The following is a 15,799-nucleotide window of genomic DNA, read 5'->3' on the forward strand; positions in this document are numbered from 1 at the left end:
GGGAGGGCCTCTCCTGGCCCACTGGGAACCAAGCCCATCCAGCCAGCGCTGCGCCATTTTTGAGCCTGAGTCTGGAGAAGTGCTTCCCACCAGCCAGGCCTGGCGCTGGCCACGTGTCCTCAGGTCGGGCCCAGGGTTCGGGGCTCTGAAGGGCCAGAGCCTAGGGATGGGCTTGCTCTGGGTGCTGGACTGTGGGCCAGGGCTGGCAGGCCGAGGGCCCAGGTCCACTTCTGCAGGTGGGCGGTTGAGCGGCCCAGAACCCGAAGCCCGCGCCGGCGCGCACACACACACACACCCCCGCCCCCCGCAGGTGCACACACGGGCAGTGGGTGGTTCAGTGCCCCCTGGGAGCCCTGGAGAGGCGCCGGCGTCCTTACCCTCGTGTTCGCCTGCGTTTCTGGGGCTGCTGGTCCTCGGCCTCCTGTTCCTCCCACGTCGCGCTTTGCGAACACTGCGGCCTCCCCGCCGTGAGGGGCAGCGGCCCCGAGGCCCCCCCTCGCTGCGCCCGCCTGGCTGTCGCGACTTGGTCCTGCCCTGCGAGATGTGGGGGGGCCCCGCGTTTGGGGCCCCAGTCTCTTCCTCCTTCCCCTCCGCGCGCTCGCTCTTTCGGGCTCACCTGGACACCTGCGCCCCAGGGCCCCTCCGCGTGCCCCGCCCTCTACCCCTTTCCGGTTCTCTGCACCCCGGCCCTTGCGCCCTTGCCCACCTCCCCGCCCTTCTCTGGGCGCCCCCTTCTGCCTGACTCGAAGGATCCAGGGGCCCGTGGGCAGGGGGCACGCGCGGTGGCTGCGCCTGTCCCCGGCCTGGGACTCCGGGTGGAGGGGTCGCTCGCACCCTCGCTGTGGGTCACGCCGCCTCCTGGGGTTGAGGCCCCCGTGCGGCTCTGCCGGCAGGACGTCAGGGCGTGTTCAGCCGAGTTCCGGGACAGGGCGCTGGGGGTGGCGGCGATGTTCTCAGGAATGACGTGGTTCCTTAGCGTCTCATTTCTCACTTATCACGGTCAGTTGACGCCGCCGCCGCGATGACTGCACCAGGTGCAGACCCCCGGGCGCCGTGCGAGGTACCCCGTGTGCTTTAAGCCCACTTTGCAGATGATAAACTGAGGCGTGGGATAAGGTCACCGCCGGTAAGGTACTGAGCGGGACTTGAACCTGGAGCCCACCCTGGACCCGTGTCCAGCATGCATCCTCTACATTCCGTGCCCACCTGGTTCCTCTTGCCACCTCTTGTCTGAGCCTCAGACTCTGCCCCCATGCTCTGGAGGGCCCTTGATTCCTCTAACTGAAATGGCTTGTTTTGTTATTATACCATAGGGGTAAAATATTTATTGATGCAAATTGAATGTAAAGCCATCAGCCTTTCCTGGGCAAGCACTTGGCAGTGTTTTGCTGCAAAGGGCTGTGCCCTTGAGGCAGCAGGGCTCACAGTGGCCCGGCTGGCCTCCGCACAGCTAAGGACAGGCCACCTGCGGTGCCAGGTCAGGCTGCAGGCACGTGTGGGACCAGCTGACTGTCCACTGGCACCTGCCCAGGGTGGGTGGGTCCTGGGGTTCGGCAGTGAGCTGGTCTGCAGCCCAGGACAGGGCCAGCCTCCCGGGGGGATGGACGCTCCCCGGGCATACAGACTTGACACGTGGTGTCTGTGCAAGCTGACCCACTGTGGGCCCACGAGCCTGGACCCTGAGCCACAGAGCCTGAGGCCTGGTGGGACCTGCCGGCTCGCCCGCAGGGCCACATGGTGCCAGCCGGGATGATGGCTCTGTGCTCTCTTGTCCCCATCACCCAGCAGGAGCCAGTAGGGAAACTGAGTCACGGGAAAAGGCCTTCCTCTGTCAGGGAGGCCGAGTGGCAGGTGAGACTGCTTACTGGGTATGGGATACTGGGTGGATTTATGAATCTCGCTCTCTGAGCCTGAGTTTTTCCTTCTGTAAATTGGGGAATAGCCCTTACCTTCTGGAGAGGTGGAGGTGTTGGATTAAGGGAGTTAGATGACATACATTCAGCTCTGGGTGGTTATCTTTGTGATTAAACTGCACCCGAACCCTGGCCACCAATTCCTACAACCACCAGGGATGGGCGCCCCTCGAGTCTCGGTAGGAAGCAGCTGGCTTCCCCAGGGGCTCCCTGATGGGGGGTGCTGGGCAGACTGAGTGAACTACGGGCGTGGTGATGTGCCTCTGGTCGGTTCCGTACCCAGGCCTGACGGCCACAGGGAGGGCAGGTACCCGAGTCCTGAGAGAGAGCAGGGGCCGGAGGGGCACCCAGCGGGAGCCCTGGTGGAGGAGCCTGGGGGGGAAGGCGGGCAGTTGAGTGGGGGTGGGGCAGGAGTAACCGGCCACCAGCTATCCACGGGCCAGATGGCAGGGCTGCCACCACGTGACTACAGGAGTGTGTGCCTATCTGGGGCGCCAGATCCGCTGACGGTGGCTGGTGGTGCCGCCAGGTCAGCGCTGGTGTACTGATGCACTGATGTGGACCAGGCCAACCCTGCGGATATGGGTCACAGCCTCCCGGGCACTCCAGGACTCAGAGGGGACAGAGGGTGGTGGAGACTTGCAGGAGGGTCTGGGTGAGTGTTTGGAGGAAGTGAGGGGTCCCAGCCCTGGTGACCAGTGGTCAGTGGGTTTCCTTGGCTGTCCAGCGTGGCCTGGTCAGCTTCTCCCGTGCCCGGGGCCTGAAGATCAGCGGGTGGTCGGGCGCACAGCACAGGGAGCTGCCAGATTCAGAGTGTGTGACTTGAGGCTTTTCTCTGGTTTCTCTGCGATGCTCTTGGATTTGGGTGTTGCAGTGGGGAGTCCAAGGCTTTACTGGAAAACTGGTCCAAGCGAGGCCCAGGGCCTGGGCTGGCCTCTTAGGCACCCAGCCCTCACCCCTGGGCTCCCTGCACTCTGTCCAGCTGAAGAGCCCACCTGGGGGGTCCAGTGAGATCCGCAAGGCTCTCTTCTGCAGAGTGTCAGGGTGGTGGGGGTCCCGTGGGGTAGTACGTCTCGGGAACCAGCGTTCGGAGCCCAGGTCGTGTCCTGGGACAGCTGCTGGGGGGCTGCTGGCGGGGCAGCGGGCTGGGACTCTGCGCACCCGGGGCTGCACTCCATCGCTGAGCTTGCGAGGCGGGAGTGAGGGGGCTGGTCCTTTCTGACCTGGCCGTGCTGCCTGACCTGCCATCTGTCCCGCCCACCTGTCCCACCATCTGCCTTCTCTTCTCGGTCCCTTCCTGGAGCTTGGCTGCGACTGCGCTGCTGCCCTGCAGTGACAAGGCATCCTTCTAAGGTTCTTCCGCTGCAGTGTTTACTTCCTATTTGGGAAGCAAGAGGCGTGAGAGGGATCCCGCCCCGGTCACTCTTACCTCCTCCTCTCTCCCACATGGGCTCCTGAGTATCCTTAGAGTGAGACCTGGGCTGGCTGCCAGCTCTGCCGTGTCCACTGATGTGAGCTTGGCCATTAGTCTTCTTCATCTGGGTCAATATTGGGCCACCTCACAGAGGGGTCTGGGTGGTACCCGCCGAGGCACAACCAGTGCTCTGCACCGGGCTGGGGACACTCATGGTTCATGCCACATTCTGCCACAGCCCAGCTGGCCAGCCTCACAAAGGCTGGGTCCCTCCAGCATTGTCACATGCCTGGCTCAGACGGGCTCCTGAGGGCGGGGCCTGAGCTCACACCCACCTGCATCCTGTATCCCACATCTGCATCCCGCATCCCCATCCTGCATCGCAGAACAGGTGTTTGAATGAATGGATAATTTCATCAGCTTTACAAAATTAGTTCTGAATTAGTCAACTTTTGCACTTTGGACTGATTCAGTACTGCTGTGTTTTTGGGTGTTTGAGGCTTCTTTGGGGCTGCTTGTTCACTACTCTTCTAACCTCCTAAACTAAATGCTACCTTCATTAGTTTTATTTTTGTCTTGTAACAGTGAAAACTGTCACTGCTATGAATTTATTTTGAGAAAATATTGACATCGTGTGCCAAAAAAGACATTACTACTGGGCTCTATTTTATTCTCTTATAGTTTTTATTTCAAAATAGGGTGAGTACTTCTTCGTATTTATATCAGTTGGTTCTCTTTGCTGTGGACATTTTACTTAGGGACATTTAAAAGTCTAATTTAGGGGGCTTCCCTGGTGGCGCAGTGGTTGAGAGTCTGCCTGCCAATGCAGGGGACACGGGTTCGAGTCCTGGTCTGGGAAGATCCTGCATGCCGCGGAGCAGCTAGGCCTGTGAGCCACAATTACTGAGCCTGCGCGTCTGGAGCCTGTGCTCCGCAACAAGAGAGGCCGCGATGATGAGGGGCCTGCGCACCGCGATGAAGGGTGGCCCCCGCTTGCCGCAACTGGAGAAGGCCCTCACACAGAAACGAAGACCCAACACAGCCATAAATAAATAAATAAATAAAAATTAAAAAAAAAAAAAAAAAAGTCTAATTTAGGGGCTTCCCTGGTGGTCCAGTGGTTAAGACTCTGCGCTCCCAGTGCAGGGGGCCCGGGTTTGATCCCTGGTCAGGGAACTAGATCCCACATGCTGCAACTAAGAGCCCGCACGCCGCAACAAAGATCCTGCATGCCGCAACTAAGACCTGGTGCCGCCAAATAAATAAATAACTATAAAATAAATAAATAAAAGTCTAATTTATAATTTGATTTTAAATGTTGTTGAATGAGGCTGACTGATTCAAACCAAAGAGAAAGAGTTCCTGTTGCTAATCTTTACCTTCCTCCAGTCGGCAGGCCTTCGAGCTGGCCTGAGGGTGACCCTGCCCTGCTGGACCCATTTAGTTGTGAGTGATCAGCCGGCTGGAGACTGTTGTGTTTGCTTCATTCTCTGCCTACTTAGAAATGGAAATGTAGCACCAAAATTTTCTTTTGGATTCTGTTAATCAGCACAGATTGAGTTTTGTAAGTTGTGTTCATTCATTTCCTGGACTTCTGCCTGGAGGTTTTGTCTCCCTAGTGTCTGGGGTTTCCGGGTGAATGTGACTGCCACAATCAGTGAGGTTCTCCTGCTGCTCCTCGGCACCCCCGGGAGACACAGGGGACTTTTGATTCTTCTTTGGAAATGCCAGTCCTGAGGGGGCTGGAAAGCTGTCTCGGAGTATCACTAAAATTTAAAAATCACACAGGTCTTTTGTGTCTCAACAAAATAAAGATAATTGTTAGGTTTAAATTTTTTTTTTCTGAATTCTCTAGTTTCTGCTGGTGTGTGTGTGTGTGTGTGTGTGTGTGCTCAGCTCTCTTTTTGCTAATGGTCAACACATTCGTAGGTCTGCTCTTAAGGTCTTTGATTTACTGAAAGCAAAGCAAGGTGAGCCCAAAGGCTTTGTCTCTGTGCATCGATTCCAAGGTGGCAGATTCCACCACGCCCACCCCGTGCCCTCCACAGGGAGAGCGGGAGGCTGTTCGTGGTCATGGAGACGTTTAGCCCACGCAAGGCTTGCGGGGGTTGGCTGGGGTCCTCCAGTACTGGGTGCTGTTGTTTTCTTCCCTGGCCTCTCCCTGGGCAGGCAGGCCCTTTCCAGTTCTCCACAAGCCCCACTGCTCCCTTTTGTCTTCTCCCCCATGTAGGTGTCTGCCAGGCCCTGAAGGCACGAGATTGAACCCTGGTTGGGGGGTCAGAGGGCAAGGGTGTCTCTCCCTCCTCCCAGCTTCTGAAACTAAGAGGAGGCTCCAGGGTGGGAAATGGGTCCAAATGGGCCTTAATGGAGGGATGTGGGTCGGGGTGGAGGGAGCTTGACTCCAGGGTGGCAGGGACAGTGTGTGAGGGCACCATTCAGAGAGTCAGCCGGCTCCCCACCTCCCAGACCCTCTCCTTCCGTCTTTCCTTCCAGTCAGCACAACAGGAAAGGGGCAAAAATGTACTGCCAGCCCCTGACCCCAACCTGGTTCCTGTCTCATCACAGAGGGGTCACTGGTGGCCCTCCTGGGCGTGAGTCAGCTGAGCCCATGGAGGGGGCCAGGGTCTGGACCTGCCCCATTCCTGGCCGTGTCCCCAGCCCTGCATCCTTGGCAGTGGGTGCTCAGGTGCCTTTGCTGGGTTGGTGCATGGATCAGTGAACCCCTGCCACTCTCCGGTGGAAAGTCCCAGGGAGGTCTCCCATTGGCCCTGCCTGGGTCACATGCCGGCCTCCTGGGCCAATCACTGAAGCCCCCTCCCCCCTGCCCGAGGTTGGCTCAGCCTCCCTGAGGGGCTTCCTCACCACCCCAGGGGTTTGGGCCAGCCTCGCGGGTGACCCAGAGTCAGGCACTGATGAGTGACCAAGACCCCTGAGCGGTGAAAGAACCACCCTGGGACGGGCCACGTAGGGGGAGGGGGCTGAACACGGGCTCCATCGAGCAGTGAGCTGAGAGAAATTACGAAAATAAGTTACCTTATGTTCAACAAAATGTAGAGCGTAAAGACAGCCATGTGCTGATTCTTAGGTAGAAGGAGGAGGGAACCGAGGGTTGATTGGTTGTCTTTCCTTCTCTTCTGTATCTCGCTGTCCCATCATGAAGGGCACCTTTTATAAAAACATGTTTGAGGGCTTTGCCACCCTTCCCGTGGGCTTGTCCTAATCCTGGAGACTCAGCTCCTAGGGGACAGCCCTTGGCACCTCGGCTGGAGGGAGCACAGCGCGGAGGCCTGGGGTGGGCGTGAGCGTGTGGACAGGACAGCACGTGGCCGGTGGGGCTGGAGCTGGGGACAGACCGGGGCGGTCAGGTGGCCGGCAGGACGGGCGGAGGCGCACGGAGCTGGGCCTTCGCTCCAAGGGTGCGGTTACGCCTGAAGACCCAGAATCAGGAGAACGCCCCGTGCCTTTCGTGGGAGGTGAGCCCCTGAGAGAGCGTTTCCCGCCACAAAGCCCCGCCCCTCCTGGCGTCGTGGAAACTGGGCTGAGCGCTGAGAGCAGGCTGGGGAGCGGGCCGCGCCCTTCCTTCAGCGGCCGCCTTTATCACTTCAGTTTAGTTTAGGACTAAAACTCCTTTCTGAGAGCTGATTCCACCGTCCCGCGCCCCGGCCCCTCCCCAGCCCTCGTCTGGGTTCGTTCTCCCCGCCCCCGGGGACGTAGGGGGCATCAGGGGAGCCGGCGGGGCGACGGCCCCGCCCACGGTGGGGACAAGGCCACGCCCCCCGGGGCGGCGCTCACGCCCTCTCTCCCCGCAGCGGTCGGACCCGCAGCTGCTGGCGCAGTTCTACCACGCGGACGAGGAGCTGAGCCAGGTGGCCGCCGAGCTGGACAGTCTGGACGGGCGGAAGGACCCCCAGCGCTGCACGCTGCTCGTCAGCCAGTTCCGCTCCTGCCAGGTGAGCGGCGGGACGGAGGGGAAGGAGGGCGCGGGCCCGGGGAGCCGTCTCAGGGAGGGAAACCGGACCGGAGTGGGGCGGGGGGGACATCCCGGGGACAAGAGCAGGTTGGAAGGGGCGGGGTCGCGGGACACCATCGGAGAGGAACGTGGGAGGACGAGGAGCCGGCACGGGGAAGGGGACGACGGCCCGCGGGGCCGCCGCAGAGCTGGCAGGGTGGCGACCTCCTGCTGTAGGGTTCAGCTGGTCCTGGACACCATGCTGGGAATTCCTCTGGGTTCCCCGAACACCCGGGAGGCTACACCAGCACGAGAGCACGTGGATGAAGCAAGTTTTGTCAAGTGACCGTCAGGGTCGTTCACCAAGTTCTGGAACCTTCTCGGTGTATTCAGCCCACCAGTCTGAGCCTCTCCACCGGGGAGGTGAGGGCTGTGCGTCCTAGATCACAGGGCGGGTCCGGGGAAGCAAATGTCCCGTCGTGTGTTTCAAGCATCAAGGGTTCTTACAGAATCCTTGAGGGGGCGGGAGGAGCACACCCCATCCCATTCCCATCTCTCAGGAGGGTCCAGGGACCAAGGGGACAGGAGGGTCTCCTGACTGGCTGGTCTGTCGATGCCCTGCTTCCCCACCGGAGGATGTCCTTCCTGTGCCCTCAGCTCGCCCACCGCTGGCAGCGAGGAGGCCTCTCTCTGCCCCCTCCCCCCACCGCAGGGTGGGGCTCCCTGCAGGGGACTGTGTTTACTCCCAAGGCCACTCATGCCCGCTCACTGGCTATTGTAACTGCATGTTACACAGAGTGACCGAGTGGGGTGAAACTCAGCTTGTGCCTTGCAGAGCCTCCACAGGGAAAATCAGAGAGGGAGGATGGCCCTGGGACTGGATGCGGGTGAGGCCGCTTTAAAAAGGTCGAGAAACAAGTCATAAAAATCAGCTAAAGTAGTTCACTCTCACATAGCGACACAAGCATCTTTCATTTCTCACTCCTCTCTGAAGACCCCTGTGTCGGGGTCCCCAAAGCCACCCTGGGCTTCCAGCAGGAGGACACATAGGGCTCACATACTCAGGGCTCTGAACCATCACAGTGAAAGGCTGTGAAGCAGAACCACCGAAGGGAGAGGGCCCGGGGACGAGGTCCAGAGGAAACAGGCACCAGCTTCCAGAACCCCGTCCTGTGGAGTCACATGGGCCGCGTTCCACCCCCAGCGACACGCTGTCCCCAGGGAAGCTCGTCAGAGACTCAGAACCGGGGCTTTCATCGGGGGCCCGCAGGCTCCGCAGGTCCCTCTGCCGGGCACACACCGAACTGCAGCCCCGGGGAGGGGGGAAGGGTGCCAGCACAGACACAACAGGGGAGGCCCAGGGAGCCCCCCATCCCGACACCCCAGCTCCCAGACGCCAGCCCCGCACGCAGGCCTCGCAGAGGGCGGCAGCCAGGCCCGCTGGGAGGACTCCTCTCCCCACAAACGCGTGGCTGAAAGTTATGGCTGAGGCATCCTGGGTGCTGGCTCTGTACTCAGCTGCCCGCCCCAGGAAAATGGACTTAGAAGAGGCGCCAGAGTGAGCCTCCCCGTGTGTACCGTAACTTCATAAAGGCTTGTCACTGTCACATTCGTTTCACTGGCCAGTTACTGGGGCTCCTTGTTTTGTCAGGGGCTCCCACTACAGTGAATTTCTACAAAGCTCAGCTATTTAGGTTGGAAAGTCACTTTCATTTCTAACATCTTTCTTGAAACAGGCTTTTTTTTTGGCTGTGCCGCTCGGCTTGTGGGATCTCAGGTCCCCAACCAGGGATTGAATCAGGGTCATGGCAGTGAAAGCCCGGAATCCTAACCACTAGACCACCAGGGAACTCCCCGAAACAGGCATTTTGCCGTTTCTAATCTTCATTGACCTTCATGATGCTGCCAGTTCATTAATTCATTCATTCATTCGACAGCGCTCACTTGCAGAGGTGCCCCTGGGCAGAGGGTGTATGATGTCATAGGGGGGAGCCAGGCAGGCGCAGGGGAGGTGGGCATTTGGCAGGCCATTGCGGTCAGGGAGGGGCTTTGACAAAGGCCGAGAGCACGGGGTGATGTGTGTGATCACAGCACGAGAACCGAGATAACGTGCAGGTCTGACGGAGGCGGCTGGCTGCGGCCCACTCTGCCGGGTCACTTGCTGGCCTTGATTTTAGAGCACGGTTGCCCTGGGGAGGTCACCCAACTCCAGATGTAGCTGGTCCCCCATCCCCCGAAGTTCCCAGCACCTGTGAGTCAGTTCCAGAGGATGTGGACACCCCTGCCAAGTACCCAGAGGTCATGAATTTCTCGGCCGTGGGTAGTGGCTCAGCCCCCTGTTGGGGGCACCTCAGGCCTCCCAGGTCCCGTCAGACCAGGTGGACCCTCAGCTGAGCAGGGGGCATCTGTGCAGAGCACGCATGGCAACGCCAGCCTGGCCCAGCTCTGCTTTCCGGGGGCCCCTGCGGGTCCTCACGTTGGTCTCAGGGCTGCTTAGGTCATACCTTCTGGCTGGGGTCAGCCGGACAGGCTGGTGCCATGCTGGGTGTGGTGTTTTGAACCTTCTGACCCGAAATGGGGTCTTCTAGCTAAGTCTCCAGCCTGACCAGGCACGCAGCAGAGGCCCAGTGAACTGCAGCTGCTTCTTCTCCCATGTGGCACTGTGGAGGGTGAGGCAGGTGCATTGCGGTTCAGCCTCGCTGGGCTGACTCTCATCCCAGTTAGAAGGAATCTAAGTAATGCGCTTTTGCATAAACTAAACTTTCTTCAGGAAAATTGTGGACTAGGGCACACATGAGTATGCAGGTGGTTTCTGATGACTTTTGCACGGGTTTTCGTTTTCCTTCTTGCTTCAGAAAATCATAAAGGATTTAAGAAATCATGCTGATGGCGCCGTAGGATGAAATGAATTCTGGGTTGTTGTTATGCATTGAACTGTGTCCCCCCCGCCCCAAATTCATGTGTTGAAGCCCTAACTCTTAGCGCCGCAGGTGTGACTGCATTTGGAGATGGAGCCTTTAAAGTGCTGATTAAGGTAAAATGAGGTCACTGGGGTGGGCCCTGATCCAATCTGAGTGATGTCCTTACAAGAACAGGCAGTTAGGACACAGACAGGCACAGAGGGACGACCAGGTGAGGACACTAAATCCCTCATCAGACGATGATTTGCGAACATTTTCTCCCAGTCTGTGGATTATCTTGTCATTCTCCTAGCAGTTTTTTGAAGAGCCTAAGTTTCAAATTTTGATGAAGCCCAATTTACCTATTTGTTTCTTATATACATCATGCTTTTGGTGTCATATCTAAGAAATCTTGGTTTAACCCAAGGTCATCAAATTTTCTCATTTTCTTTCAGAAAGAAAGAAAGGTTTTATATTTATTTATTTGGCTGTGTTGGGTCTTCGTTGCTGTGCGAGGGCTTTCTCTAGTTGCAGTGAGCGGGGGCTACTCTTCCTTGTGGTGTGCGGGCTTCTCACTGTGGTGGCTTCTCTTGTTGCAGAGCACGGGCTCTAGGTGCACGGGCTTCAGTAGTTGCGAGGTTTTATATTTAGGTCTCTCATCCATATTGACCTAACTTTAGTGTATGGTGTGAGCTTTCAACCAACATTCATATTTTTTTTTGCAAATGAATTTTCAATTGTTCTAGCATCATTTGTTGAAAGACCATCCTTTCTCACTGAAAAGACTGTCCTTTTTGTACTAAATTGTTCTTGCACCTTTGTTGAAAATCAGTTGTCCATATCTGTGTGGGTCTATTTCTGGGTTCTCTAGTCTGTTCTGCTGATCTGTCTTAAGGCCAGTATCACACTGTCTTAATTATGGTAGGTTTAAAGTAAGTCCTAAAATCAGAGGGCGTCAGATCTCCAACTTTGTTCTTCTATTTCAAAGTTGTTGTGGCTGTTCTAGGTTCTTTGCATTTCCATATGAAACTTAAAAACAGCCTGTAGATGTCTACAAAAATGCCTGAGTTTTTGATTGGGATCGCATTTAATCTATAGATCAATTTTGGGAAAAGCATTGAGTTTTTCACCATTCAGTGTGATGTTAGCTATCGTAGGGTTTTCATAGATGCTCTTTTTCAGGCTGAGGAAGTTGCCTTCTATTCATAGCTTGCTGAGAGTTTTATCAGGAATGGATGGATGTTGGATTTTTTTCAAATGCTCTCTCTGTGTCTGTTGATGTTATCCTGTGTTTTTCTTTCCTCTTAGTTTGTTGATATGGTAAATTACATTTCGGTTTCATTAACTATTTTTATTACTGTCCGCCCCATCACCCACAGCAACAGCAGCAGTAACAGCAGCTGATCCAGGAGGGACATATGGGATAAGCCCCTGTAAGGTTCCTACTGTATGTGTGAGGTGGTATCGAACTCTTTGAAAGCAGTCTTATGTCTTTATGTCATACATGTTCGTCTTACGTGTGTTTAGACTCACACTATATTGTCAGTGTCTTTGTTTAAACAGTCAAATTTTTTGTATAGAAAATTAAACAATAATTAAGGATCTTGCATTTTTCCCATGCAGTCGCCCTTTCTGGTCTCTCTGTTCCTTCGTGAAGATCTCAGTTTCCATCTGGTGTCTTTTCCCTTTTGCACGAAAGACTTTCTTCAGCATTTTTTGCAGTGCGAGTCTGCTGGTCATGAATTCTTATCTTGCCATCAATTTTGAAAGCTATTTTTGCTGGGTTTAGAATCCTAAGTTGTTAATCATTTCCCCCTCAGTACTTGAAAGATGTTCTTCCACTCTTCTCACTTGCATTGTTTCCAGTGAGAACTCTAATGTCATCTTACCTTTGTTCCTTGTATGTAAATTTTTTTCTCTTGCTACTTGTGAGATTTTCTCTTTTTATTAGTTTTCCTCAATTTGATTATGCTGTGACTTTGTATCGCTTTCTTTGTGTTTCCTGTGCTTAGGGTTCATTGAACTTCTTGGATCTGTGAGTTTATAGTTGTCATTAAATTTGGGGAAAGAATTAGTCACTATTCCTTCACATATTTTTTTCTGTTTCAGTTCTCCTCTTGGGTCTTGAATTGTATGTATTTTGACATGTTGAGGTTGTCCTAGAATTCACTGATGGTCTCTTCTATTATTATTATTGGTATTTTCTCTCTGATAAATTTGGAAAGTTTCAATTGCTATGTCTCCAAGTTTATTGTTCTTTATTTCTGACCTGTCTAATCTGAGGTTAATCCCATCCAGTGTGTTTTTGTTTTCACCTCAGATACTGTAAGTTTTGTCTCTGGATCAGTTTGAGACCTTTTTGTTTCTTCATTGATTCTACATAACTTTCTGAACACACGAAAGTCAGTTATGACAGCTGCCTTCATCCCCTGTTCTATCATCTCTGTCAGGTCTGGGTTGGTTTCGATGGGTTGCTTTTTCTTTTCATCATGTGTCATATTTTCTTAATTCTTTGCAAGCCTGGTAATTTTTTAAAATTTATTTATTTATTTATTTTTGGCTGAGTTGGGTCTTCGTTGCTGCACACGGGCTTTCTCTAGTTGCAGTGAGCGGGGACTACTCTTCGTTGTGGTGCGCAGGCTTCTCATTGCGGTGGCTTCTCTTCGTTGCGGAGCACGGGCTCTAGGAGCGCGGGCTTCAGTAGTTGCAGCGTGCAGGCTTCAGTCGTTGTGGCTTGCGGGCTCTAGAGCGCAGGCTCAGTAGTTGTGGTGCATGGGCTTAGTTGCTCTGTGGCATATGGGATCTTCCTGGACCAGGGCTCGAACCCGTGTCCCCTGCATTGGCAGGTGGATTCTTAACCACGTGCCACCAGGGAAGCCCAAGCCTGGTAATTTTTTAATTGGATGCCTGACCTTGGGAATTTTACCTTGCTGAGAGCTGAATATTTTTGTTTTTCCATAAACCTTTGTGAGCTTTGTTCTGTGATACAGTTTGGTTACTTAGAAATGGTTTGATCCTTTTGCATCCTGTTTCTTTAAGATGTGAGGCAGGATCAGAGCTGTGTTTAGTCTGGGGCTAAGAATAGTCTGCTACTGAGGCGAGACACTTTTGGGTATCTACCCAATGCCCTGTGAACCGTGAACTTCTCTACTCTTCGGCCCTGTGCCCAGCTGAATACTCAGGGGCCTCCCCAGAGGCTGTCTCCCTGGGCAGCTCACTTACGTCTGCTACTCTGTCCTCTGGGTTCTGGCTGCCTTGGTCTACCCGGGCTCTCAGCCCTATCTCTTCAACTAGGGAGTTTGCTGGGTCCCACGTGGGTACCCTCTGTCTGTGCCATGACCTGAAAATTCCCTCCAGGCAGTGAGCTGGGCAGTCATAGCTCCCGCCTCATTTGTTTCTCTTCTCTCTGGGATCACTTATTGCCTGACGTCCAGTGTCTGGAGAACCGCTGTCTCATTTGCTTCCATTACTGTTGTTTGAAGAGGTAAATTTCATGCATGTTGCTCCACCTTGGCTGGATTCGGACGCCCCAGTAAACGTCCGTTGAGGGACGCCGTGTGTTCAGCACTGCTCTATCACTGGGGACCCATCAGTGCAGGAAAAAAGACCTCACCCTCAGGCAGCTGCCGTCCTGGGGCTGGGCAGGGTGGGATCACTGCCACTCAAAGGCCACACAACTTTGGGTAAGCCCTGCCACCTTGCTGGGCTGAGATCCCTGGCTCTCAATACCAGCTGACGTTTCCTGAGCACTTGCTGTTATTTTTGCCATTATTTGTTCATTACTTTGTTGAATCGTGAGAAAGAGACCTGCCCACCCAGAAAACCTTTTAAATAGAGCTGACAGTAGGACCACTTGATGTTGGTTGGATTTATTTTTATGTTTTGTGCGATTTCCTTATGGTGCAGAATTTCCTTCAGAGTTCAGTGCGTCAGTTGTTTGCATTAGAAAGTCATGCTTCCCGCTCACATCTACTGCCTAAGAAAAATGAAACTCAAGCCTCAGAGGGTGGAGAGGAGGACTGTTGAGATACAGAATTGCTGAGGGTGAGGGTGTGCTGTCTTTTTCTGGAAAGCAATTTGGTGGAATGTAATTAGGGCCTATAAATGCACTTCACACTCTTGACTTTGTAATGCCACTTCTAGGGATGAGTGGATTCTGAGGGACTAACCCAGAATTCAGTGTCAGGCACCACAGTGGTGATTGCGTTATTCACGGTAAATTAGAAATGACGTAAATGTCCAGCAGAAGAGGAAGCAGTAGGGAGTGTTAAAAGGATGGTCCACGTGCTGGAATCTTACGTGGCTCCCCGTCACAAGTGGATTTGTGCTAAGTGATAATAACACGTCCCAACAGTAAATGACAGCAGCAGAGTACAAAAACTATGTCCACAGATGATCACCAACCGTGCTGATGGGAAGCAGCCCAGGGGGACAAGACCCGGAAGGAAGCGTGCCACCTGCAGTCACACTGTCCCAAGGACATTCCCTGCCCCTCCACTTTCCCATGTTTCCAGTGTCTCTGGGATGATATGGGTATTAATCTTACCTTTAACAAATTAAGAAACAAACTAAACTTTCAACATTCTTGCAATTCTACTGAATGGATGGTAGACGTTTAAAGACAGGACAATTCTGAGAAAAGAATGGGATGTAATTTAAGATGCAGTAAAACAGGTTTGAGAAGACCAGTCTTACATGTGGTCTCCTACTGTATGTCTGTCCCGACAGCAGGGTCTTGCCTGACTGTGTCCGCGATCATGCCCAGGATGACACAGACTTATACTGTTAATCAGAGAGAAGCACAGCAGTGGGCGGTGATGAAAATCCACTTTTTGTGTGTCTGTCCACCTAGCAATTCCATCTCTCTAGCTCTCTCCTAAGAAATGTGGTGTACAGGAGTTCAGCGAGATGCTCGGGGCGGCCATCGTGGCTGAGCTGCAGGGGCCCAGGTGCAGGTCAGCAGGGAAAGGTTACAGCCGTCAAAAGGGTGATGCACCGTGAACTGGTGACTGACGTGGGAGCGCCCTCAGCCCTCATGGCGGGTGCTCGAGACCACCTGGACGTGGGGGAAGGGTGTGCTCTTCACTCTGGATACTTCTGGAAAGTTTGAGCTCCTTGTAGCAGTTGCAGAGCAGGCCCACGTGTGCTACCACATCACCTGGTCATCCTAAGCTGCACTGGGCTTGCTTCTCCGACTTTCCAAGCAGTCCTACCAGCCGCCAGCTGGAGCTGCGTCTTAGCGCACTTCCCGTTTCTGTTTCAGGACAACGTGTTAAACATCATTAACCAGATCATGGATGTGTGCATCCCCCAGGAGCGCGCCCCGCGGGATTTCTGTGTCAAGTTCCCCGAGGAGATCCGGCACGACAACCTGGCCGGCCAGCTCTGGTTTGGCGCCGAGGTAGTGGGTGGCCGCCGGGGTCCGGGGTCACGATGCTGGGCGTTGCCCAGCTGCTCCTCTACGACGCTCACCCGTGTGCAGCTACAGGTGCAGGGCCCGGCGTCTCCTCCTCCAGGGGTTACAGATGGTGCTGAGCCTGTAGGGTCGCAGGGAGGCGAGAACATGCTCCCTGGAAACTATACACAAGCAGATACAGACACGAGGCCTCACGTGATTTCTATG

At 54.6% G+C, this 15,799-nt stretch overlaps 1 protein-coding gene across 1 annotated transcript in view; it reads left to right on the top strand.

Annotated features, from left to right (window-relative positions):
- The window catches only part of ZFYVE28 (zinc finger FYVE-type containing 28), a 114,726-nt gene that overhangs the window by 47,947 nt on the left and 50,980 nt on the right, over positions 1-15,799 (top strand). Inside the window, 2 exon segments of the mRNA XM_036853994.1 lie at positions 7,137-7,277; positions 15,440-15,577. Coding sequence (XP_036709889.1) covers positions 7,137-7,277; positions 15,440-15,577 — 279 coding nt within the window.

Source organism: Balaenoptera musculus, chromosome 5 (genome assembly GCF_009873245.2).
Source record: "Balaenoptera musculus isolate JJ_BM4_2016_0621 chromosome 5, mBalMus1.pri.v3, whole genome shotgun sequence".
In the NCBI taxonomy this organism is placed as follows: Eukaryota; Metazoa; Chordata; class Mammalia; order Artiodactyla; family Balaenopteridae; genus Balaenoptera; species Balaenoptera musculus.